Source organism: Buteo buteo, chromosome 1, assembly GCF_964188355.1.
Source record: "Buteo buteo chromosome 1, bButBut1.hap1.1, whole genome shotgun sequence".
In the NCBI taxonomy this organism is placed as follows: Eukaryota; Metazoa; Chordata; class Aves; order Accipitriformes; family Accipitridae; genus Buteo; species Buteo buteo.
The window spans coordinates 50,009,541-50,037,433 of NC_134171.1; the positions used below are offsets into that span (position 1 = coordinate 50,009,541).

General features: G+C 38.7%; 1 protein-coding gene and 1 long non-coding RNA gene across 4 annotated transcripts in view; one reads left to right on the top strand and one right to left on the bottom strand.

Moving 5' to 3' along the window:
- LOC142031984 (uncharacterized) overlaps positions 1 to 13,898 on the bottom strand; it is a 242,102-nt gene extending 228,204 nt beyond the window's left edge. For both annotated transcript variants that reach the window (XR_012650689.1, XR_012650690.1), the window contains exons 1-2: positions 13,856 to 13,898; positions 12,476 to 12,629 (exon numbers count right to left, since the gene is read on the bottom strand). This is a non-coding gene — a long non-coding RNA (uncharacterized LOC142031984). The remainder of the gene's footprint in view (positions 1 to 12,475; positions 12,630 to 13,855) is intronic.
- Positions 13,899 to 14,112: 214 nt separating this feature from the next.
- GATB (glutamyl-tRNA amidotransferase subunit B) overlaps positions 14,113 to 27,893 on the top strand; it is a 43,454-nt gene continuing 29,673 nt past the window's right edge. For both annotated transcript variants that reach the window (XM_075029753.1, XM_075029761.1), the window contains exons 1-2: positions 14,113 to 14,283; positions 16,303 to 16,453. In XM_075029753.1, the coding sequence (XP_074885854.1) occupies positions 14,138 to 14,283; positions 16,303 to 16,453 (297 nt within the window). In that variant the 5' untranslated portion in view covers positions 14,113 to 14,137. The remainder of the gene's footprint in view (positions 14,284 to 16,302; positions 16,454 to 27,893) is intronic.

Sequence of the window (27,893 nt, forward strand, 5' to 3'; positions counted from 1 at the left end):
AATAACTTAGGAAATACACTCCACTGTTAGACTTTTTGAGGGCTGGTAAAGGCCTGAGAATATTCTTGCTAAACCAAAGCTACGCATTACTGCGCTGAGAAGCAATACATCAAAGCTGTCAACTTATCCAGTGTACTGTGCTTCATTTCTCTCTTTCAAAAAATTTGAAAATCTTTGTAAATTCTAGGAAGACATACACATCATCTTGCACCTGACACATACACGTACATACTAATTGTGTTTAGGAACTGAAATAAAGGAAATTAAGAAAGAGAAATTTCAAAAGTGACAAAGCAAGAACACTGCAATATTTGCGTGCCCTATCCTTCTCTGTGTTCATTTGTCAAATAAATCACAGCACACCAAACAGATAACCTGAATCCCTTCTCAAAGTGTTTAAGAATTTTTTTATCCCCTACACATGATTTAGCAACTCTAGTATTTATTTGCAGGAGGAGGAGGTGATAGATAAGAGGGAGTTAATGAAAAGCGTTATTAATGGGTAGCACAGTAGCATTAACAAGCATGGAGGCAGAGGAGGCAAATATTTTAGTAATAAATAATAAAATTCTTTGAAGCACTGCACAGTGCCAGGAAGTCTCTGGGGGTCTTTCTCTTTATAAAAATAGCTGTTGCACCAATGCATTGATTAACCTCTTAGCTTCATTATGTTATTTATCTTCCAGTAAGAACTGACAACCAACAGGATGCCTACAGGTTCTAGTAGGATGAATGTTACAAAATTTCATGCAACTATAAAGGACAAACATGGCAAGTTAATCAATATTATGGTTGGAATGCTACTTATGCTCATTTTATCTCAAAATCTTGCTACATTATAATTTTTTAATTATTATTTTAAGATACATGTCCAGTTGAGTGAATAGTCTCTATTAGTACGAAATCTTATGGGACTATTTGTGCAGTCAAGGAATGACCGAGGTTAGAAAAGACTGAAAGGTTTGACCCAAAATATTTTTTCCTCCATCCTTGAGATTAACTGTGGAATGAGGTAACAATTCAACACAAACACTACTATCAGCATATGGAACTTTGTCTATGTTTGTGAAGGACAGAGTCAAACAACATATTCATAAGGATTAGTAATTAACACCTCAGTCTCACTGAATTGAAAAGGATGAGTGTGCCATTAGTTTCACATGCCTATGCCAAGGCATAGAATAAATGAATAGCTTGTTCTACTGCTGGAGCAAATTCAGAAGCAGCACAACTGTAATCCTAGGCAGGATGGCAAAACCATGACTGTATCTCAGCCAGCACCTCTCACAGTCCACCACGTTAGCACAAACCTACACTCTGTCATGGCTTGTGCAAATACACCAAAGCATAGACACATGCCTCATTCTCTGCTGCAGGAGGGATGGTGTTTACATCTGGTATACAGATGGAGAAAACAGCAGCTATGGTAGATGTTGCCTGCCCCAAGACCTGGTAGCAGAGGTCACAATGTCTCTGTCGCCCTAGTAGTCACTTGGTGACTATATTCAGATTGGGTCAGACTGTAAGAGGCCACTTACTTCCCTCTTGCGTAAGAAGGAAAGAACAGGTAGGCCACTCACTTCTGCTTTCCTAAGGGACTTCCCTAAAGGCCCATATATATACACACACACATACATTTCAATAAACCCCATTTCCTCTGCTGACTATATTTTCCCTCCATTTCCATTCCAGCCTAGTTGAATGCGTTGTCAGCCACGGTTTGGCTAGCCCTGAATTGTCCCAATATGTAAATTAGACTCCCCCTCACTTAAATACCCTAGAACGCAATTGTTCCTGCATTTAAACCATTGTACCACCCATTACATGGACAACGAATCCAGCCCCAAGTGTTTGCCTACACTAATGAATATATAACTAATGAAATGAAGATTAATTAAATACTAGTGCAGTGACATAAGATAGGAAGTGCAATGAGAGCACTAAATTTCACTAATGATGTATTTATGAAATATGTGAACAAACTCTGAAACTGAAGGTTAAAATGTCTTTGAAACTAGACATCAAAACCAAATATGCATCTCACTCATTGCCAGCATGCTATACACAATTACTGCATTACATCAGTAACAATTGCTGTGGCAAGTTAGTAGCCCAAGCAGGATGCAGCCCAAACCATAGGGCATCAGGTACTGCATTCACCAGTTTACTACTAGGCAGCAGAACAAGTGCAGCCCATTCATAAAATCCTCTACCCAATGAACAGAATTTCTGGACTGGACCAGCCTAGACTACATTCATCTTATATGGCTGTAATGACACTGTCCTCATTACACCAGGGTTTGATTTAAACTAGCATTGATGAAAACCAATCTTCAAACGCACAATTCTGTTTGCTGCCACTGATTATGCAAAGAAAACATTCAGCCACATCTGCACTTTGTGAACATACAGGACTGCTAAGAGGCAATTTGACTGCCATTATAACATGGAAGAGCATCAGGTTGGTTTTAAATTACATGTTAATGCAATAGTACTTAACCAGTTCTTCTGAAGTCCTGCATTGCCAACACTCAGTGGAACACTAATAATGCTTTATTTCTTCAGCCAAAACTTTACCACCTCTTCAGCTTTCTCACACCAACTTTGGGACAATCTGCTTAAGACTGCACTATCTGAACATGCTTTTCTACCTGGAAAATCTGCATAGGTTTTAAATGTTCTTTTAAACAAGTCCCCCCCAATATATTTCTTTTGCATCATTAATGCTTTTGTCACTGAAATGCAGGTTACAGGAGTTCCATTTGCTGCTTTGCTGTCATTGGAATTGAGTTTAGGGAAGCTTTCTTGCCTCAGCTAAGGATAATTATACTAAAACTGGTATGTGTTTGTATTATTGGTCAGCAGTTATCACATTATCTGCACCAAAACAGAGGTCAACAGAGGTGTACCCTGGAACACTGTGCTTTTTGCAGTTATCTTCTCACATACAAGCAATGATGCAAGAAGGAACAATGTGAACCTGAACCCAGACCTACTGTAACTGTGCTGAAAAAAGTAGAAACAATGCTGTAAAACCTGGGTGGAAGATTTATATTACTATTATCCTCTAGATAATTCCACAGTTGGATATGAAAGCCAATATATAAAGTGATTTTTGGCCATCTCTTACAAAATTAATCTCAGAGAATTAGCCCAGTGGACAAATACTGAAGGTCAGATTTTTTTTGGTTTAATAAGTAGGTAGATAAGTAGCATTAGACAAGCCATGTTTAGGAAGCCTAGGTCAACGGTACTTAAATAGCAGTGTGGGGGATGAACACAAACTCAGAAGCCTTAGGGGAGATAGGGTTTCTTGGCATCCTGAGCTACTTGGTAAGTTATAGCGGAGGGTCTTCTCCAGAGTGCAGAGCTTCTGAGAAAGTCAAGCTACACAGAGTCTGGGAAAAAGAATCACTGCTGCTCACACACTGCATTGTTGGGTGGCACTAATGAAACTTGGTGATAAATCTGCTGGGCTCACCTGGCAATCCTAGAAATCCAAGTTACATTCAAAACTTCCAGTTATCTTTCCCAGCGCATGCTCTTCTGGCCTAGCCTGCCCCTCATATCAGTGACTTCCAGCCATGAAAGGGAAAGCTAGGCTTTTGCTGTGTTCAAACAAGTGTCAATGTGAGAGTTGCAGAATAGAGAGGAAATTAATCCAAATATGTGTGTGGGATGATACAGCCTGATATCCAGATCCCTGTGTGAAACCTGCTGTCCTGATCCATTTATAGCTTAAGTTTCAAAACAGACAAAGGAACTGAAAGAAGTCAGAAGTACTTAAGTCTTGACTTAAGTCTTGACTGGAAAGAGTTGTGTAGGTACCTGAGTCTATGCATGAGTGCCCATGCGAATTTAAGTGGAAGGAAGCGGTGTGGGGGGGAGCAGCTAACTCAATGTCTCTCTCAAGTTGGGGCAGTAGGCTTGCAAGAAGGAAAGGGGGAAAAAAGTGTGAAAGCATTAGTCGGTCTTCTGTCATGTCTGTGATGAACATGCTTCTCTCTCTGTCTCCTCAGAGGGATTTAGAATAGCAACCTACAAACTTTTGTGTCAGCAGCAAAGAACCATAAAGGTTCAGCTATGCTCTGACCCAGTCTCATTACCACTGGAGACATTTCTGTGCAAGTGAAAAAACAGGATAGATAACAGAGAGGAAACACTAGCTACCACTGCTATCATACATCTTAGTGAATTCACTTTACTAATACCAGGGCAGATCATGTAAATTACCTGCCTAGGGCCTAGTAAGTTTGGTCCCTTGAGTTTTCAGTTTGGTATAATCACTAGCATGATTAATCGTGTGGCAGTTCTGTAATCCTGCTCTGCTCACTCAGAGGATAAGCACTGGATACTAATTTTTTAAGGTTCTTTTTTAAAAGTTTCTAGAGGCCAAAGTCCATTTTTAATGCATATTATTAGTTCATTCCTAAAAACCAAACACCTGGCTGATCGAAGCAGGTTACAGATGCCCTTGAACCCTTTGAATAATCACAGTATGCTCCTGACTTGGTTTATTTCCACTTCCATCAACAGCTACCATTATCCACTGAAAATATGTACTGCCATCCTGGGATCTAAAAGATTCGATACTCCATACTCTCTTCATGTTTACTTAATAACATTTATACAGACTTGGTAGCTCTGTATCTTCTAAGATACATTTTGATATTTGGTCCCAGCTTTGGGAGTCTGGTGGCTTCATGAGAAACCACACCCCTAAATTTGATTTGATATTGTTAAAGTGAGTTTAAAGAAAAACTGAGAATATGAAACAACTTTAAAAAAATAAAGCCAAGTAATTAAGAAACAAAACACTTACTACTACTTAAAAAGAGAAAACAACCTCACACCCCTCTTGATTTAAGCCAGTCTTGTGATCTGGATTGGGGGGTTCAAACTCTCAACACTAAGAACTGGTATTTCAATGAATTCACATCACATGGATTTGGATCCATACGTAAATGCGTAATAGAAATTCAAGCCTGAACATCTAAGTGAATATAGCCACACTGTGAAGAGATATGCTATGAATGAATAGCTTAATTGGACACTTGCAAAATTAACTTGTCAAAAGTAATTACTCTATACATGATCCAACTGGAAATGTTTTATATCAACCACAATTTAAAACACTATTTAAGCTATTCCTTGGCCTTTGAAAGATATATCCACAGTGTGCTGCTTATTTACTATGCTACTACCATGCATTTGCAAATCTTTCAAGCACTCTTTGGTACAGAGAGACAACAAATTCATTTTGTGTTCAGTTCTGAAGAGGTTAGCAGATACACTGACTGTATTTTTCATGTAAATTTCCTCATTCTTTCTTCTCCTTAAGTTAGAGTAAAATCATCCTGACTAAATGTATGTCTTTGCTTTCTGTGTATAACAATAAAAATGGATTCTAAAATGAAACAGCTGGAGACTGGGAGACATTTAGTGATTGGGAAAGACGAAGTAAACATGACCACAAGCAAGACTGTGTAATTAGAAGACATCAGAATTCACACAGAAACTACCACGGAAGGTAGTTCACCCCTTTTCATTGAGGGTATAAGCTACTTGGTATTACCAAACACTATATACACACACTTACAATACAGTATGCCCAGACCTGCATATTTCAGAGCACAGCTTGTTGTACTGCTCTTGTCCTTTGTGCTTTCCAGTCACTGAAAGACTGCCAGTAGTAGTAGCTGTTTCAATTTCTATCCATTTGGTTTTTCTGGTGTTTTTTTCTAATTAATGCTTAATTCCACATTTCAGAACATTGTAAGAAAACAACAGATATGCTTTGGGGAAGAAGACTCCAAGAGGAAGTTAAATCTCTCCCTCTCAGGACCTAAAAGAAATAGTAAGTTTTGCATGACTCGTATAGCAGTAATAAAATGGTCCCTGAACTAGACAGTTCCTATCTAGTACCATGAGATAGCAGATCATAATTGGAAAAATAAAATCTCTTGATACACAGATCTATTTCTTTCATCCATGCATAAGGCAGCTGCATACCTATTCAAAATAGTGTCTCACTGAATTTCCACCTCAGTAACACAGGAAGCAGTAATCCAAAGCATGCTGTCGAGGCCAGGTACATCACATAGCCTTCCAATACACAGTCGCTACTGCATGTCTGGCCTAGCAGAAAGGTTCTTCTGTACATTCACTAAAAACGTATGAATTGTCTAGTGACTTGGTAGAGTATCACTTCTCCTCATAATGGTACTATCCTGATGAAAAAAGACTTCCTATGCAATCACTTATGTATCACCTTAATCTACACAGTAGCAGCAAAACAAGAGAAGAGAGATCAAAAGTATCATTAGAACAAAAGCCAGCAATGCATTCATAGACCATTACCACTACTTAGGCCACTGCAGTGAGCATCAGGAGAGACAAAATACTACTAGAGTAGATAGAAAGTTGTGCTACCATACTATAACTGCTAATCCTTGGAAAGGAAAGAGAAGGGTGTGTCACAAAGCTGGAAAGGTTGGTCTCTAAAGTCCCTTAGGCAAGGGCTTTATTGCAATTATCTAACACACGCTAACTCTTTTGATTTGCTTTAGCAGCAGTTTTGGGATCAATCCCAAACTCTTACTTAAGTCCCTGAGAGTTTTGTTTGAACAAGGCCTGTAGAAGCAGCCTTCTGACAAAGTATACTGTGCTGCTGCTGGCTTGTACTGAATTCCTTGCACATGCTGCAATACTGGACAAGGTAAGAAGGAAATATAAACATCAAAAATTATCCAATGTATTAAAACTTAATGAGCCATTGCCCCAACACGTGCAAAGAACACAACACCTCTTACATTCTGGCTTCAGACTGCAATTTACTAATCAGTTACTGAAGTACCTCAGTCCCAAAGCAGTTACTGATTGATCAGTTAATAAAAGTTTCCACAGAGACGATTTCACTTCCATAACTGGAAGTTTAAGGGGCAAATCTGAGATGATGTTTAAAAAAAAAAAAAAACCAAAACAAAAAAAACCAAAAAAAACCCCCACAAACAAAAAAACCAACACACACCCCCCCGCTTCCAAAACAGCACTTAATTCTTTTCCTGACCTTTAAAATAACAGTAAAAGAGGTATTCTACTAGCAATTTATTTTATACATTGGCATATGGCTTTAATACAGCTGTTGTCCACAAGACTGCACAATTATTTATATTTTTTAACAAAAAAAAAAATCAGAAAACAGAAGCTCTGTGATATAGTATGTACAAAACACCACCCAAAGAGTCTTCAATGGGGCCAAGTTATCCCATTAGCAACCAGGTCACAAGTTCAAAACAAAATGAAAAAAGATCCTGGTTAGTCAGCAGCCTATGTGAAACAGGCTGCTGTTACTGGTGAGCAGCAGTTCACACCAGTCAGCATAAGATGATGGTGCCACAGAAAGCCCAAGACAGAATAAATGACACAAGATGAAATACTTGATTCAACTTTATTAGTAGTCCTTTCCATTAGGACACTAGATGCACACATAACAAAACAGGAAATACGTTTGTGCTGCTTCTGTGTGTTCTGCCCTGTTTTGTACACAAAGGCACGCACTTCTCCAGGTTGTCACAATACAGCTCTGTTTACAAGCTCTCAGTTAATGCCTGTGAATAACACACTGTCTGTCTTTACCAGGTCCATGGAGAAATCCTAACGAGGATTCAAAAGCAATGAGCCTGAGTCTGCAGAAAAAAAAACCAACCCAAAACAAACAAAAAACCCCCACCACACCAACAAACAGCACCCCTCCATCTAATCTACTAAACAGCGGTACTTACTTTCTTCTGTATTTCACTCATCACTTTGGTATGTGAGTTATCTGGTGTTTATCCAGGAATAAGTAATATTTAATTGTAAGGTAGATGAATAATTTCAAGGGCACTGTCATTCTCTTTTCATGCTCAGGAGGAAGCAATGTTTACATTTTTTATTTCACAAGAAAAGTAATCAAACACATAGGTATGGCATAAATACAGTACAGAGGGAAAAAACCCCAAACACCACAAATATTCTTGCCACTTATTAAAAAAGCAGAACATACAGATTTTGCTTCAAATGCCACAGGCACTGTGGGAAGATGAGAACAGCAGTGCAACTATAAAAGTAAAAAAAAAAAAGAAAAAAAATTATGTCCCAGGGTAAAGACATTATATCCAGGAGGATAAGGGTTTCAACCTATGTTCTTCAAGACCACTTGTGTGACGCATAACGCAACATATAGGTGTATACATTTGAAGACAAGGAATATAGAAACAGTTCTGAAAATAAATAACCTTATAAATCAATCCTAAACAAACAAAACAAAAGTCTGTGTTGTTGCATAGAAAAAAGATGAGACAGGGCTGTCTCACTTCAGGATCTGGAAACTTATTCAAAGCTTTTGAGCATTTATCTGCAGTATTTTCCTTCTTTTCCTTCATTTACATTTCTGCTGTGCTTTTAGTGCAGTAATTAATCACAGAGTTCCATCTGGTCAACAGTTTTAGTTCACATCACTATTGCTCCAGACAATTAAAAACAATCCTTAGTGCTAAAACCAATAAAGGCAGCCCCTAGAAGCACTGTTATAAGGCTCTGGAATGTAATTTTACTTTAAAATATAACCTCTTCAAACTGGCTTAAGCCTACAAGTAATCTCACGTTTTAAAGAAAACCCCCTCTGAAAAGCAGTACCTTGACAGGATTTAACACTTTAGATCATTTTTAAATTGTTTTTGATTAAAAAACTAGTTTTAGACTAAACTAATGTTATTATTATAACTGGCTGACTCCAAGCATTATGTTGCTTGACAACTCTTTCAAACAATTCCTTCACTTTATTCATGACAGAGAAGTCAATAATAATTGAAGGTTTTGATTATTAATGCCATCTCTTAGTCAGGGAAAACATTTTGATGCGTATTCCTAATTTGACTGTTCAACTAAAATTTTTCTTCTTTCACAAATTTAGCATAGATCTTTGTGTCTGTTTTTTCCTGGGGTGGGTCTGTCAGCTAGAATCTTATAAATGAGTATATGAAACTGAAGCCATAAACAATTTAAAAGGATAGCAGAACAGACAATCTATACCTCAAGTGCAGTTTGGAAGGTATAGTTTGTCTAAAATTAGATACTTTGACAAGCATCAAGCCTACATCAGGCTACCTTCAGAAACAAAAGATTAGGATTTAGTCTTGTACTTTTTACAATAGTATTTAGTTCCTTCCCTTATCCTGGGGTCAAAGGAGAAAGTTCTTGTTTGAGTACTGGTTATGTGAAACCATATGCTGCTGAAATCTTATATCCCCGACTTATGTATAAAGTCATAGATAGCCTGCAACAGGAGTTGTGGCTCTTAATTTAGGAAGTAACAGGCTTCAGACATAATGCAGCTCTTTGAAATTTCAGTTGAAAATTGTAAACAGAAGAAACAGAATACACAAAAATGCAATGCAAAAAGTAACAAAACACAGGAACGAATGAGTCTCACTTCTACATGCTTTTTCTTTATCCTTCCTTGTTCTTTATTATATAGAGTAAAAGTGAAAACCAAAGGCTGGAAAGACATTTTAAAGGCTTTCTTGCAGATGCCAATACAATTAGAGAGAATATATTAGTAAATTCTAGATCAGCTAAACGTTATCAATCACTTTCTTCTGCATGCTTCATCACAGACAGTACACACATGAGATTCATACCATAAGTTTACAGACTCTTCTCTGATCTAGAGATTTTAGCCTAGTCTCTACTGTTTCCAAATGTAGTTCCCATTGCTTGAAAAACATACTATGAAAGAAAACCACCACCACCAAAGCATAGTCCTTATAGACTGAACTGTACCTAAATACAAACTAGACATGATTCCTAAATTATAACTCAAGCATTTAGGAAACATTGTATATTATAACAGGTCCAAACCAAAAGGAGTGATCACCCTGTAAGTAAATCATACTGATTTCTAGCTAAAACAAATCAATTCCTAGGCAACTGGAAATCACACCAAAGGTAACATAGGCTCATAACATGAATTTTCTAAGAACTTAGTCAAGATACAACACCAATATGGCAGTGATATACTAGGAAAACTTCTTATGCCTATAATAGCTGAACTTCACACTGGAAAAAAACCCAATAGTTTAATTTGTTAAACAATAGAATTAGTAGTAGAACTCACCATAAGACAAGGTTAGTTGTTCTGAACTCCCTCAAACAAACACTACTTTTGCCTTCAGGGAATGAGCTATAAAGCTCCCCAACTTCAATAAACCCAGTAACCACTTTGCTGCCAACTAACTCAAGGAGCATACTATGTACCAAAGTGCTAGTTTTCAAGATTGCCAACACCTGATTCAAATCACAGGTGCAGCCACTTGCTCATTGCAGCACTTCTGGGCAAGACATGCCCTGTACATGTCTTGTACAGAACAAGAACCAGTACAGAAGTGTGATAGTTTCTCATGGCTGAACCAAAGATACAGGTAGTCTCCCACAACATAGCCTCTGAGGAATAGTGAATTCACCTTCTACAGTAACATGTATATGTAGACTTATGTATATGTTACTTTTATATTTCCATTACTGTTTATAGAAATTGCTTGTGCATACATGTTTATTGTGGTAGTTTTTTCTAGTAAAGTCTGGCCCTTATTTTCAACTCATGAGTCATAACACTTTCATGAAAGAAAATGGCACTACCTGTCTGTCAATAGAAACTGATGTCATTTTGTACATTAACACACTTTGATACAAGACCCCTCAAACCATGAGGCCCTTCATATTACCTAATATATCACTGCCTGCATGCATGTACACATGATCAGCAGATCATACAAGGCAACTCTATTAGCTCCCTAAATACTGTCTCCTGTGGTCAAGAGAAATACTATTTTCCAATCTGCAAGATCAGGTACATTTTTTTGTATTTGCCATCTCCCATTACTGGTAGATAGATGAATTGAATCAATAGTCCAGGCTGAAAATCATTGCCCATATTCGTCGAAAGTTACAGAAAAAGAAGAAAATTTCCCTCTTCATACCTGTAGAGAAAAAAAGGCTTTCAAGGTACACAGGTGATCTTAGGGGCCTAAAAGTTTGAAAACATCCCTTACCATAGGTTGCTTCCAAACTTAACAATCCTCTTCATTACTCTTCCCTGTAGGGCAACGTCTGATTATTTGATAGACTACAGATCTACTCTTCCAAAAGACACACCTTCCACTTCAAAATCTAACAGAGGTTCCTGCCTGTTCCTTATTTCACATGCTGAAATGAGACACTGCAGGCAGCCTGTGAGGTATGTAAAACACCCCAGTCTGAATACCCCATTCCCTGCGATACCAAAAGGAGATCTCACAGTCCACAGAAGGACTAAGTATGTATGCTAAATATGGCTTGCAAGAAAGCAGAATTTAGAGCTCAGACCCTATAAACTGAAATTCAAAGGGATCTTCTTTCAAATAAATGGGACAGACTGCACGTTTAAGGCTTAAATGATGTGCTGTTAGGTTTTTGTCCTCCACAAAATTCCAATTTCCTCTCAGGCATTGGTTAAATTCCTGTCTCTAAGACAGAAGTCTACATAGTTAGTACTGAACTATCATTGTACAAATCTTTATGCAGTGCTGGAGACATTTTCCTATTCCAAGCCACAGCATGATCTGTAAACACACTGCAAAGTAGAAGCTGCTGCCCAGCGTATATAGGGAACAAATATGTAGCCTTTCCTACCTCAAAGTAAGCTGCTGGGAAAGGCAATTATTCCCTGCTTGTCTGTGATTGATCAGCTTCTTGTATATGGATGTGTCAGCTTTCATTTATTACCTACTTGGTCACTGGCACAGGGCTGCAAAGAAAAAGGTCTTTCTAATAGGATTTTTTCTGGGAAAGGAATTAAAATAGCATTGAGACAATTTAAATCACAAACAATGACACTTTCCAATCCTCCTCTCTACGTAAGACAACACCCATACAGCTAAAAGTTTACAGGGAATTATTTGGAATGCGGAAAGTGGATTTCAACTCCTCTATGTTGTCTACTCCCTTTTAAATAATATGCACAGAGGGCAGAAGTCTGGGCAATCAAGGCATAGTAAGGCTTTAAGTAACATGATTTTAACATTCATAAGGTTTTAACTTCTTAGTGATTATTTATGAAATCTTCTATTACATCAGGATAACAGGTTTAAAAGAAAGTAAAATAATCTGAAACTTACATTTTTACACCAGTAAAAACATTTTTGAGCTATATTCAGAACCAACCCTCATAGCTAGGTTAAAATGATCTCTCAATCCCTACAAAGTATCAAATAATAATTAAATCCAGAGTTCATGGAGGACAATTGTTAAAGGAATAAACTTGTTGCAGAAATAACAATCATATACTAAAGCTTCAGCCTGAAACACATTCTTCATCACAATACATTGCATAGGCCCCCACTAAGTCCAAAAGACAATAGCGTTTTTCTCATATCAAATTATCAAAACCTCTTACCTAGTCCATTGGCTTAAAGACTGCTATACAGGATTTATACTAGGTTATCTCATATGTGAAGAGGTTCACAACAGGAGAGAAGAAAAAGGGTCACTCTGGTGTTCCTTCATTCTCCACAACATGTCCAGGATAGCCTGTGGCCAGTTCTTCTTTACTGGAAAGGAATTTTGCCTTGGTCACACTTTGATGTACAAAGGAGGGATATTCCCCAAGAAAAGGAATGAGACAAACTAATTAAGCTATATTGTACAAGTAACTGTAGATCAGCATCTGCTGAAGGTCTCTCAACTGGTTCTTCTCATAAAGAACCTCCCATTAATTTAACTCATTTAAAATATAAACATATTAGAAAATCAGTGCTATGGAAAAAACATTATAAAACATTTTCTTAGTTGGATAAATTATCTTCCATATGATTCTGAACCACTCAGCATCTCATACTTGAGCTTAGGAAGACAAGAGGTTATAAAGGTTGCAAGATACTGTCAAGTGCTTATGTGCACCACTGTCCTCTGCTGGAAGAAATCAGTCTTACTTGTATGTTTGTGACTGATTAGCTTCTATTCGCAGTAGCTAACATAAAGCAACGATGACATAAGCAACATTTAATATACATTCCCATTTAAGCTCCACCGGCCTGTGGCTTAGGACATAAGGTTGATAATTCAACTGTCTGTGCCATGTAGCTGTGTAAACAGCATTTAAGATGTTTGCATCTGCCCCGGACAGTGTTCTTTATTACCATGTATTTGTACAGCACTGACACCCCCAGGCCCTGCAGATACTGGACGTTGCTGCTCTACATACATGGAGTTAAGATCCAAGATTTCAACTGCATGGCACCGTATAATCTAACGCGCAAGATTTGCAAAATGCCATCTATAAAATAGCAGCTGGTTTTGTAACAGCCTGAACCCCAAGGACAAATATATGCAACCCCTCTGAGGACCTGAGCCTAAGACATTTTAAACAACAGCTAAAAGAAAGACACAAACACAATCACTGTCTCTCGCTCCAGCATTTCTAGGACAAGCGTTGATTTTCTCAGGATAGGCAGAGGACCTGTAGACCCAAGCATCAAAGCCTTTCGAGACCCCCTCAAATTGTAGTGCAACCGCTTCCCGCACCACCGCTACCACATTTTTGGATGCCTGGGGAAACACCTCTCCGGGAAAAGGTAAGCAGGAGAGCTGTGTGTGAGGACGACTTGCACCTGCCTGGTAACAGGGTGCCATTACACTGAGCCACGAAGGCAGGGGAGGCCTTTCCACGCAAAGGTGAAGAACAAAAGCCCCACGTTCACCGCAAGCTGAGCAGACCCAATCTTCACCCGGCCCCCAGTGAAGACGGGGAGGTATGTGCCCGCAGCTGACTCCTCACCTCTGCCCTGACGAGCAGCAGAACCTTTCACGGACGCTTCCCCTCGCTAGAGCCCGCCCCCGCCACAACTCCCGCCCGCCGCGGCCGCCCTCCTCAGGTGGCGTGCGGGGGCACACCCGAAGTGCCGGGCGGTGCGGGAAGGGCGGAGCCAAGGAGAGGGGCCTGGCGGGAGTTGTAGTCCCGTCCGCCCCACTCACCCGCCGCTCCGCGCAACCATCCCGCGCGCCGGACTACATTTCCCAGGGGGCACCGCGGAAGCCTCTCAGCAGCGAGCAAGGCGAAATGGCGGCGGCGGCTCGGGGATGTGGTGGGGTTTGGTACCGGGCGTGGCAGCGCGGCGGCGGCCGATGTCCCGCCCCCGCCCCCCGCAGGCAGCGGGTCGTCTCCTGTAACGCGAGAGGCGGGGCGGTGCTGGCAGGGAAGAGCGGGTACGGTGCCGGGACGGCGCGAGTGGCCGGTGGAGGTGGTTCCCTGCCAGGGCATCCTGCCCTCAGGACGTAGCCGCAGGGTGGGGGCCGGGCCCGGTCTCGGGCACGAGGGCAACGGCTGCGGGAGCTGGGCGGCAGCGGCGTGGTGAGAGCAGCAGGGCCCGCTCTGAATGTCATCTTCTGAGCGGTGTGAGGTTGCTGATGGTGGGCAGCACCTTCTCAGCACGCGTTTATCTCGCACCCCTCCCCCGGGCCCCCAAAACAGTATTTGTCTTAGCAGTAGGGCTGTCTCCGTCTGACAAGTTTGGCTGTGGTAAGAGCCAGACACGACGCAAGCAAGTTACAAAGAGTTAGCATTCACGTCTTCACAGTATAAACAGCAAGGGCTGCACCGATTTTCATAAGTAGTTTTTGAAGGCTTATTCTGGTCCAGAGGAAGCTTTCTTTTCCAGTGGAGAATTGTGAGACTTTGACAGTGTGCCTGGAACGGAGCATTTTATTCCTGCCGCAGCTGAAAGTTATGGCCTGTACAAGGCTTTATGTTTTCTGGTGAGATGCCGGTTTCTCTCTGTACAGCTGATCACCCAAGTGAAGTTGTGCAGACACCGGCAGAAGTATGCTGCTGATTCTTCAGAGACACGAATAAACAAACCTTGAAGAAACATGGTGAGAAACTTCATGTTTCTCATGGCTGTTGTTAGTAGGACTGGAGGACTGACTGATAACATGTATCTTTTTGCCTGAGTGTAAGCCAACACAGTGATTAAGAGAAGCCTGATGTAATTTTTAATGGCATGATGTGATGGGGATGCATTTCTGAAGAATACAGGAAACGCTGAAATAAATTTGCCTCAAAAATTAAAAAAACAACCAAGCAAAAACCACCAACTTTTTTTCCTAAACCCAGAGGTGTTTTATGAGTAGCTGAAAATACCAAAGAAAATACATTTCAGTAAAAGAAAATGTATTAGCTCCTTTAAACATCTGAACTTTAATCATTTATGATAATATTCTTAAACCAGCGATATAAGTGGCATCTGCATCACTATTTTGGTGTTTGTAGGGATGCCCTCAGCTGTTGGAGGGCAGAGAGAGAACTAAAATCTTGGCAGTGTATTATGTTCAACTTTGGACAGAACACTGTACTTGATATATTTGTTTGATGTTTTTCAATAGCTTGCTTATCTCCTATAGCTATGATAGGGTGCTTACACTGCTGAAGTATTCTGCCGTAGAAATGTGATTTCATCACTGAAGTATTATTTGTGCCACTTCATTTGTACAAGGCCAGATAATTACTTACAGAAACTGTCAACCACTTCATACTGTAAAGGTGACCTTTTTCTCTCGTCCATATAAAGGTTATGAATTGCAATTACTTTTTAGATGATATGGAGAAGCTTTATTCTGTGGATTATGTTCAGAGAGCAGTAGCTCTCTAGATGAAATGATGATTTCTCTATTACCAGATTACTAATGTTTATGCTAATATGCTACTAACACTGCTCTGGAGAGCCACCTTTCCCAGCATGCAAGTGACTAGCTGACAAAGAATACATAATTTATTATGCCACCTGTCTGTTGGAGATTTATCAAACTACCTGAAAAGTAATTGATATTTATGATGATTTTGTTATTTTCGTGAGGTACCAAATTAGGGTTCATCCAGCATGCAACTTTGCCTCATTAATTTTTCTAAGATTTCTCATGTGAAGAAAAAAGTTTCAGACCATTACATTTCTTTTTTATGGCAGTCTTTTCTATGTATAATGAAGACACTTTGCCATACAGTCCCCTCCATACATATTGTCAATTAGTCTCAGTTCTCCAGTATTGCAGCACAACTTTTGCCATTATACTGTAGATGTATTTACAACATCATTTACTTTTTTTTATAATTACAATTTAATTTTTCTTAGAATAAATGAAAAGTTCTTAATTCTTGTTTTTTTAGATGTTTATAGAGTTTACTGTCATATATATTTAAATTGTATTTCCCTTCTCCTCTTTCCTTTTCAGTATTGCTCCCTGGGTACCAGTTGTGGGTCTGGAAATTCATGCACAGATCAGTTCCAACTCAAAACTTTTCTCTGGTTCACAAGTCCAGTTTGCAGCACCTCCTAACTCTTTGGTATCTTTCTTTGATGCTTCTTTACCAGGAACTTTACCAGTAAGTTATGCTTCAACTTGATTTATATCAGGATTAATGTCAGACAACTTTGAGTATGTTTCTAATATTTTGTTCTTCCCAAGATTTGACTACAGAACTACTTCTACATATTTTTCTATTTTCTGGTTGTTTGATAACATGAGATGCCTAGTACTGTTTCTTTTCAGTTTACTCACTCCCTACTTATCACTACTGATACTCGATATCCTTTGCGAAGGAAAAAAATAAGGAGTGTCTCTTCAACATACTGAATGAATTGCGGTATTTCTCTGAGGCCAGAGAGGGTGTATTTGGTTAGTATGCCACACAGGAAATTCCTTAAATATGAGAGATACTTAAAATCCTATGAGAGAAGAACATCTTAGATTTCCGAGTGGCCATTTGATGTTACTTTGCCATATGTTTGTTTATGTAGCTGCCATTTGTCATTTGGAATGTCTCACTATAGAGGTACTTTGCTTCCTAAGTAACAAGTCTCTGATTTAGGAAAGTGTCAACCATTCCTACTTCCAGAGCAAAACAATTATTTAAAAAAAAAAGTAATCAGTGTGAGACATTGTGGACTAATAAGAATAGCTAGCTAGCACTTAGCAATGAGATTTTGTTAGTGACAACATAATAAATTTTTGAAGTCACAGCTTAATTATACCTTTGTGATGGCTATGACAGTACTACTGTAGAATTCTCTGGGAATCTAACAAGTTTAATATAAAAATAATAATTTAAAAAGTGTAACAGAAGCTCTTACTATGCAGTGAAAATATTGAATAGACTTAGCATTGCTTCATGCAGCAAGCATGCGGGGACTATTATGGGGTCAAATTATTTAATGCAAAAGTGTTTCACTGAGTATATTTATTAAGGTGGAGGTTTGAATTCCAGTTGCAGATATATTTTTTAATCTATTGGAAGCTTTTCATCACCATAATACAGCCTTAAATAATATTCTGAAATTGAGAATTAACTTCTGGCTGCATTTCTAGGGTCTCAATATATGCTGTGTGATCCTTAAAAAGATAAATGAGTTGATATATTCATTCTGTATTTGCAAAGGTATTGAAACCTAAGGAAGTGAAGTTTAGATGCTGATAAAATTTGGAATTCACTCTGCTCTCAGTGGCAATTCAGGGCTGAGTTTCAGATCTAACTGTATGGAAATTTTGAAAACTTTCCAGAGAGAATGGGAATCTTATGCAATTGTTTGGTTTTAGAAGAATCTAGTTAGACTTAAACATGGAAAATTAGTTCCTTTCATTTAAGGGCAGGGCTAGGTTATGGAGTTAATAGTAACGAAATTTAAAAGGGTTCAAGATTTTGGTTTTAGACCTTCTACTTAACATTCTGTTAATGCACAGAAATCCTCATAAACCATCTAATGCTTATCTTCAGTCAAGTAGAAAAACTGTTTTTGAATGAACAAAAATGAGTATTGACGAAGAGTTTCATTTTTATATATGTTACTATTTATCTGGGGGGGCTTTTTTTTTATTTTTCCTCTGTTGAAGTGCTTTACAAACGAGGCTTGGTATGACTTTTGTGAGAAAACCCCAGTACATGTGGGCTTTGGCAGAGAATATAACCGCACCTGAGAAGCAAAAAGCAGGATGGTTAAGTTAATTTAAAAGTAGTGATGCTGTGTTAGCTTCTACCAGCTGTTTTTATCTATACAAAGAGAAGAAACATTTTTCTCACTGGAGTAACTGGTGAAAATAGAGTTGAAAGTGAATGTTACAAAATACATGTTCTTGCATGTTAGACTGTGATACAAAATCCAGTCAGTAGTCATAGCTTTATTTTCCCATTGTACTTGCTGCGCAGGAATTGGTGTCAGAGGCCAATGTTTGTTCTGGGATCAAACATGTGGGCTTATTTTCTTGAAGTAACTATATGTGTTTGTATACGGCAATAGTATCTAAAGTAGAATTGGATTTTGGTGGATTTTGAAAGACGGAAGTTAGTTTTTGAAAATTTCCAAGTATTTGTAAAAAAAAAAAAAACCACAACATTTTGACAAATGTTGAGATTGTAGCCTAATAAGATTCTTTAGAAGGTAAATATTTGGCCTTTCCTTTTGACTCTGTTTTTTTGAGAAATGAAAAAAACAGGAGCAAAGTTTTAATACATTAGTTGTGCTGTCTGCAGCAGAGAATAACTGCTCTTATAAATTGAGAACTATAGGGGCAGTTTTCAGTATCCCAGGGATTTAAATTTACTGTGGGACCATGAGATGGTTATGATAGACAACCATGCTAGTATTTGCTGCTTCACAACGGGACCAGAAAGAATGGTGCTAAAGGGAGCTTTTCTAGTTGCTATACATTTCTGGGTCACTAATGAGTGTGAGCATGAGCCTTTGCTATGGTCTGCACAGGAGAGGGGAAACTAGAAGAATGTGTTTAGCCCTCCTCCATGTCTCCTCTTTATATTTTCTTCCTGTACTGTAATACAGCTTATTTTATGCTTCTGCTGCAAGAAGGCCTTAGGAGGACTATCACAGTGTTAGTGTCATGGCCATTTCACTATGTTGCTCTCATAATGTGCGTCTGAGAGACAGCTATGGGCAAGAATAGCTATGCAGGTGCACCCTTGTTTGGCATGAGAAAAAATAATGTGGCAAAGCTTTGATTAGAAAAGTAGATTTAGAAGCAGTGAGACCGGATGGCACATCCCATGCTACTCTGCACACTTTTTGTGCCCTGTGGTGGTGGAGCCCTTCACCACTAGACCAGATAGCATCTTATTCAAATTACTGTAAGGATCTCCTTTCTTTGGGACTACATATGACTACATTACATTTCATGTAATGAAATGTGCAAAGGCCTGGGTTTTTTTTATCTGGGGAATGGACTTTGCAGTGATCTTAGCTTGGTGTCTTTAGAGGACCTGTTACAAAGAAAGTTTTATGCTACATGTGGTGGCATATAGTGCATCATACCTGCAGATTGATCTAAAATTCTTCTGAGGATCCATAAAGGTGGTTGCACTCCCAGTCTGATTTATCCTCTTTGAAAATTCTGAGAATCTTTATAAAGGTTTATAAAGATAAGACTGGGCTCACAAAGAGAATCCATGATTATCTATTCTCATGATGGAGGTGGCTGACTAAAGGTTAATTATAGCTCAGGTACAGAAATAAGATGGTAGATGTAGTAGCTAAAGGCTGAAACCTTTTTGTCTGTGCTTACAGTCTTTCTTGCTAATCACATGAAAAGATGCACATTTTACATTTGTCTCCTACATGACTAAAGTGAAAGCCTGATCCTATTTCTTTGTAGGCAAGTGTACTAAGAAATAATCTAGGATTTACATAACCAAGGTTTAAACTAATAAGATTTGAATGAATGTTAGCCCTGGAGTCTTAAGTATTTTGAAATTTTTGACACCTTCTCATGCATTTGCATTTCATTCTCTTCACAGTGTGAACAGCATCTGTTTTATCTTTTTTTTAAGATAGAGTTTTTGGAAACACTTGGTAATGATCAAGCACTCTTTCTAATGAAGAAAGGTAAATACCTTCTGACCTCAAGAAACAGACTAAGATTGGTGTTGAACACTGCTGTAGAATGTCATGAGATGCATGATTTTATCTGAATATACATTTTTTTCCTGTCCACTCGACATCCTTGAGGGCTTGACAACTCACTCATTGCTATCCTGTACTGAGATTTTCATATCCTCTTGTTTTAAACTCCTTTAGTTTTCCTACTGTAAATAGTGTTAGAAGGATGCATTTGGGTCCTATTGTATCTTCTCTTACCCATATGACAGTTGGGCAACCAGATACACGTTTTCGTGGAAGAAAGCAGGGCTAGAACAGTTATTAGCCCTTGATCCTTCTGGTATTGCACCACTGGCAACTTAAACTCCAAACTCTGACTTCTCCAAAGCTCAGGAATGTCACTACAATGCTGCACAGTAGCGGAGAGCACGTGTATCATGCTGTTGCCTTCCCCAGCCTGCTGTTGAGATGGCTGCCCAGGGATGCAACAGGGTTAGTACCCAGTTTGGAGATGTGGAGGGTGCTTTAGTTCCCCTTCCTGTATTGACACTGCCTCCATCCTCGACAGTGACAGATACCCACTGTTTTTCCAGATGCCTTGGGTGATAGATTATCAGACTTTATGATGAATTTTAGATATCATTAATATACAAAATTTACCTGATGCATTTGCTTTCAAAAGTACTGAGAGGTTTGTGTGAGATTTTGGTGGATCTGTCTGCCAGCTATACATATTGGAACAGAAACAGCATTTGAGACCAGGATTTATGCTATACAGCATGAAACTAGATTTTTTGATATCCTGTGCCTGTTAAGTCTGGTGATTGCAACAGCTGCTTTACCAACTTGTGCTTTCAGTTTTGTTTTGACATTCCTGCTGGCATGCATATGAATTTACTCCCTTCTTGTACTACTTTGCTTTGAAAAAAACCTGCTGCTTAGCTTGACTTTTGATAACTACATTTTTAATTGCATGCACCTTTCTTGGGGAACTGGACAATCTTCTGGTCTTTGTATGCATGTTGGTTTAGCTTCCTTTGTATAAATTTTCTTCTTTTCTTTGAAATGACGTGATGCCTAGATTGTTGTATCCATGAGCTCTCCTCTAAAAATAAATTAGTGGCCATACCTGAAGGAAAAAGTGAGTTCATGCTTGTTTTAAACCATTTACTTATGTCTAGGTTCACTTTAACTGCTTGTTACTTCTTTCAGTAAAACTGTAATAATTGTACTTAGGGGAAAAAAGGAGATATTTTCTTAGAAATTGATGGCACCTTTCTGTTGCAGTCCTTTCTTTCCTGATAATATTTGGGTTTTCTACATGCATTCTTTTGTTGCTCACGCAGTCCCAGCTTGCTGGATTTACAGTCCCAGTAAGCCTCTAAAAAGAAAATCCCACATAATTTAGAAAAAAACTAGGGGAACGAAATAGGCTTTCAAACCATTGCTCCCTGAGAATGTCTTTGCAGTTCATAGACCCTTAAATTTCTAAGTGCATGATGGATTAAAGCCTGCCTACATAATTTCAAGCTGTAATCAGTTCAACACTGTTGTACTGGTTAGGAGAGGTATTTGAAAGATGGGGGAGGCCTGCTTCAGCTGACTTTTAGGGCTGGGTTATGGTGAGGGTTGTTCCTCATTCTGTTTCTTTCTCTTTCCTAGGATCATTCACAGCCCCGGGGTTACCCGTGGAGCTAATCTGCTTCAGTGGGATCTGAGAAGGGTTACACTTCCTCAGTTACTGCTGTTGCTTAGCTTAGCTTTATTTTGTACTTACCTGTAAATGCCATTTTTCTGGAGACGCCTCTGCTTTTGTGCTTTGAAGTATTTGGTGACGTTTGTTGCTCTTCTCTTAAGCTTTGAAGGAGTCCTCTGTAAGGTTTTCTCTTGCTTTTTGCTATGTCTGGTTTATTTGAGAGAAGTTCTGACACTCATTCTCGGTGTTTTAATCTTTTTGTCAAGGCTAACAATTCCTGTAGGGCTTTGTCTCCTTAACACCTCAGTAACTGTGCTACCTACTGAGCTCTCTTTCTTTTTGTTGTTCTTGTTGGCTTTCCTGTTCATCCTTAACAGATCCCTCTGGCTGATGTAAACTTGCCAGTTAGAACGGCATTGCGTTGATAAAACATCTTGCTATCACCTCTTTCAGTAGATCCTTCAATGCATCACTGATGTTATCTATGTATTTTCCTCTTATCTCTTTTTGTGTCGTTTTTTTGTTGTTGTTGTTTTTTGGGGGGGTTTTATTTCTTTACCTTTTGCTTTATCCAGATATTTTTCTACTTCTTAGCAGGGAGCAGGAGTTTGTAGTATTTTGATTCCTTTCTTACACACAGTTCTGTTACTGCAGTTATTGTGCCATGTTTGATACTTTTGGACAGCATGACCATTACCTGACAATTAGACAGATCAGTGTCCCCTCTTTCTGAATTCAGTCTGAAATTGCTGCTGAAACACACGTTAGCTTTTTGCAGTAGTTTTTCTTAGTGCACTGGGAATTTCTTTAAGTTCGAACTGTGAGTGGGTTTTCTGTGGGCAAATTTCTATTACTTCTCTTACCAGGCACTATATGTGCTCTGGCATTCTTAAGTGTTTAATTTTCTCTCAGTATGTAGACAAACAGTCTGGTTCCAGGTGATTCCCTTTAAGGAAATCAAAGGTATTGTATATATGTTTATGAAAGCAGTGCTCTCTTAAGCAAAAGTTTCTGTAACAATCATGGTTCTACCAATTTGTTAGCATTTTAACTTTGCAAACTGACATCTTGCTGCTTTGTTCTTAACAATTTTTTCTTTGAAGAGTTTTTTCCTTGAAAGGTATTTAGGAAACATTGTCCAACAGTAATGACAGATAATTGTAGGCTGGGTTTTTGTTCCCTTCATGGTTAGCTGTCTCCTGTAATGTTGTGTAACCATCAGGTTTATGTATTTTGTTTGAAACCTATCTCGGTGCAATTGGGCTGTAATTGGTTCCTGGGGTAAAATTAATTTCTTTGTGTTCTCTCTGATTATCAGCCACCTTAAATATATTATGACCATGTATTTGATTTTGAGAGGATTATGTAAGCTTCTGCAACTTGCGTTTATTAGTTACACGTGCAGATTTTGACACTGCAACCATTGTTTTCTATACAGAAATGCTAGTTTTGCAGTTTCACTGCCAACTTCAGCCAAATTTGCCTCAAAAAATTTCAGGTTTGTAGAGGTTTTTGTGAATATATTAGCAAGCAAATGAAGAGGAAATTAGTAGTTGAGTCTCTTCTCTCTTCTCTCTTCTCCCCACTGCTCTCAGCTTTATTTGGTTGGGCTGCTGCTATTCAGATATTTGTGATGCTTTATACTCAATTTGGGATGTTTGATGAAATGGAGAGAAGATGGGGGAATCATGAAGGAGAGGGTGTTACTGAGGTAACACTTAGGTAAAACAAACTAGGGCAATTATTTATAGGAAATTAGTCTTAGTTGGTTCTGCTGTTCCAGAACAACTTTGTTATGAACAAAGAATTTTACTTTGCTTTCCTAATAGCTTTTTGCAAGACTTGTTGCATTATGTCGCCTATTGTTTTCCTGAATTAGTATATTCTTGTCTCTATGTGTGATAGACCACTTCTGGTTTACTCTCAATTTGTATGTTTTGCTTTCTTAAGACATCTGGGTCAGCCTGGAGGGAAAGATGGCTAGTTCTTTGGAGAGCGAATAAGCGTTTTTCAGGAGACGGCAAATGGAGGAAAAAGGGATGAGGGAGTTGGAGCAAAGGGCTGGGAATTTTTAGTGTGTGTTTAGTATGGGCTTTCAGACATGCAAAGATTGCAAGAAGGAGCAGCGAGCAGATAGCCAAGACTTAGAAATGACAGAAAATGACAGTCAATGTGTATCAAAGGTCAGAATTTGTTACGACTCAGAAAACCACAGAGCTGGCCCTCCCCAAGCCTACAAGCAAAGGACCATCTGCAAGGGTAAACAGGGCAGGGGTTGCTTTATAAACTCTGTTCTGTCCTAAGTGTTATGAATTTTCTCTATTTTACAAGTTAAACAATCTAGGTTATAGTGAAGAAGGCAGATGTTATTCATGTTTAAAAGCCTTTTTTAGCCTTTTTTGTGGAGCTCAGTGTAGGAAAAAAGGTCTGAGAAGGTCCACCTCAAAACTCTGGTTGATTTTGGATTTTACCACATTCTGTAATTTAGGTTTTAGCCATTGCTCAGTCCCCTACCTCCAGAAGCAGTGAAGTGTTTTCCCTGGATCTTCCTGTATTTAACTTGTCCTGGATCAGATACCATTATCGATGGTTTAAATTTCAACTGGCGTTAAGAGAGGGACCATCCTTATAACAGGTCAGGAAAAGATGTGGCAAACGCAGAACACTGCTGTCAACAGGGAGGGCATGGATTTTAGAGGGATACTGGACTTCTTGGTGGGAACACCATAGAAGCACAGTGTTTGATTGTGGATATCATGAACCATGTTATCACCATTGTTTTGTCTTCCCTGTGGGTTCTCCTGCGTGGAACCGGTTCTGCATGGTAGAAGTTTATTTGGTTTTAGCTGCTGCTGCTGGGATCTGAGACACAAAGATCAATAGTTCGGGGCAGTGCTACTGGATTGGCTTGCTTCCCTGCCACTCCAGAAAACAGATTTATTCCACTGAGACCATTGAGCCCTTTGGCCACACAGTGGTCGGAATAAAATTTTCCTTCTGTGTTTTTCTAGCAACCCCTGTCTCAAAGGGCTGAGCAACCCAGAGGTTGGTCAGTATTTAAATAGCTTTGTATCTGGTGATACCTTCCTTTTTTCTTATTCCCAGGGGTCAGCATTTCTCCCTACTGCTGCTGAATTTTTCTGGTCATCACTGACATTGGAAGATGCTTCCTCCAATTCTAAACCTTGTGATATGAACTCTCAGACTAGCTCTTCAGCTTCGAGAAAGTGTGCCCTCCTATTCTTTGAGTACACATAAAGTAACATGTTTGGGAGCTGGGTGCTTCTTAAAATGTCAGAGTTGTCTGGGTTTAAGATAACGACTTGAATGAGTGTGTGCTAGACCACTCTAAGCCAACTTTGCCACCAGACAAGGTTAGGAATAATAATGTGTTTTGTATAGCAGCATACATCTTCGGTACCAGACTGCAGGAAGATAAAGTTACAAAATGTATTAACGTATATTTCATGCCACCTGCCCACCCACCGCCCCAATCTTCCTTTGCTGCCTCAGCTTCCCAGTTTCCATTTTGTTCTCTTCTTAAGCTGAAACCTCTTTCTATTAATCTAAGATCTTAATTTAAAATGTCTGGTGCTTCCTCCTCTACTGTCTTGCTGCTTTGCCCAGGGATACAAACATAATGTTCATATTAGGGTAGGAAATATGCTGTGAAGTAGATGCTGTACTGAAATGCAGAAGACCCTAAACTGAAGCTGGCCTTCTATTTAGATTTCTCCTGCAGTTAGAGACCTTTGTTTTTGGAATATGTGGACTCTTTGCAGACCAAACAAATGACAAAATTTACTTTGGCTTGTTTTTTAAATTTTTACTGTATGCTTAGAGGGATGGGGTCTGGTTCTAGACCTGTTGAAATAAATGGGTCATTTGGGAAATGGTTAGCTCTTAATTTATTGTAATGTATGTTCTGTACATGCATAGCTAAAAGACAGTTATGCCCTTCCGTGTGCATGGGAGGGGGCCAAGGAAGAACACTGCATTGAAGTACTCATCTGCAGTGTCAGACTGAACAGTCACAATTACATTTAGACTAAGTAGATACAAGAGGAGTTTATTTTGAAGTTTAACTTATGATTGCACTTCGAAGAACCATATATTGGAGGAAGTTGATACTTTTAACACAGCAAGAATAGTAAGACTGAGTATATCCATTAGTGGAAGGAAATAAAAATTAGACTGATATGAAATGGGAGTACTGGGAAATATGATTAGATCTATCTGTTGAGGTTTCTAAATATTACTGCCTGGTCTACAGAGAGCTGGCTAAGTACCTTGCACTACTTCCTTCTTCCAGCTGTTATTTTGAATGAAAAGGAGCTAAAATTAAATGTTTCTTAGATAAACAGTCCTGTAGTTAATCTGATTAAGGCTGATTTCTTCATGATTATAAGTAGGAATGAAGGTCTTAAGATAGCCAATTAATATGAAATCTACTTTATTAATTATTTATGAATAATGTGTGACCTAGAACCAAAAACTTCTAAAATTTCTGGGGAATTATTTTAATTTTATGTGTTTAGTACAAGGAATACTTTGTTCCATAACTTAGGCTTCCTGGGTGCCACTGTTATTGCAAAGATTACTTTTTTTTTTTTTAAAGCTAGCAAAAATAAACTTTTTCCAGGAGAGAGATCTAGATGTTTCTTAATTTTTTCCCCACAACTTATCCTATATAATACTCATTAGCAAAACAAGAAGCTGCATATCTACTCTCTTTAAAATGTAAAAATTATCATTTGCTAAATATAGAAACATATCTCTTCACCTAAATGGGGGCCAGCTTTCTCTAATGTATTAACATAAGGAGTAAACATGCTGTTAAAGAAAAAACTGTTAAAAAATTGCTTTTGGTGGATGTTTATGCTGTTGAAGGTATTGTGTATAGTTTTCTATAGCTATTGAGTAGTCTTGTATTTAAAACCAAGGTCTTGACTAAACTGACCTTGCAAATAAAGATGATAAATTTTTAAAGGAGTCTTTCTACTTGTGAACTAGCTATAAAGAATAAGAGACATCTTGGTTGCATTGTTCTTTCATTCCTTTAGCGCTCAGTTACCATGGTGCTCTAGCAGGATAGTGTAGCTACAAGGGAAATGGTGCTGGTGGTGTGATGCCATTGTTAAGGTTTCTCATGAGTTTCTAATACAAACAACTTACATTTCCTTTTGTGATAGCTCTCTAGGAATTTCTTTAAATAAATGCCTAGGAGAGATGCTTCCATTTTAGAAGACCAGATGTATTTAAGAAGGCTTGATAGGCTCTTGTGTTTTGTCCATAGCCATTGCAGGAACTACACAGCTTGCTTTCAAGGCCAGCACTTTGCTAACATACCAGACTGGCAGCTTGTCAGTTCAAGCCAGTAATTTAAATCTTTGGTGCTAGTCAAAGCTGTCAACTTAATAACAGCTTACTGCATAAACAAGCTTGGGGGACTTATTCTAGGTCATTAGTATGGGAAGTTTCACATACTGAATTGATGTTTATTATTGCAGATTATTTGAAAAGCTAGGCTTTTTTGAAGGAAAAGTAGTAGTTTGCTTAAACAAGTCTGCTTTATGTGCACAGCCATGATCACTGGAATGGGTAGTAGTTGTCCTTCAGAAATGGAGCAGTATTAAACAGATAAGTTTTGATTTTTGAGGAAGTAGAGAGCCGTCTGATTATGAACACTCTGGAGTTGGGTTTTGTCTCCTTCTCCAATTACAATCAGTTACAACCCCCGCACCATCAGGAAATGTAGCAAGACACCAGTTCACTACTTTGACACAGTGGTGTTTTGAGTCTACCCAGGCTTTATGGAAGCCTTAATGGTTTCTGGTGACCAGTTGTTAAAGAGCTGACTGTCATGGTCCTCCCTAATTTGTAAAGCTGAACAGGATCATGCCATAAGGTTTTAGTAGGAGGAAATTTTGCCTGTGTATTTAGAAATATTATGATATTTTAAACATTGAACAATTTGACTAGCACTGTTACAAGTTTCCTTGAACAGTAAAAAAAAAGTATCTGTACTGTCTGGAAGCATTTAATTGCTGAAAACAGGAGCATCTCCTATATAATGAACTGCTGCTATGATACTAAAATAAATTAATATTTCGTAGTTACCAATTTTGCTTTAGATTACAGTCAGGACTAATTGCATTTATTTTGCTGTGGATCAGTATTTCAAAGGGAAATGGTTCTTCCTTTTTTCTTGTTTAAAATTTGCTTTATGTATCTTTTAAATTTTT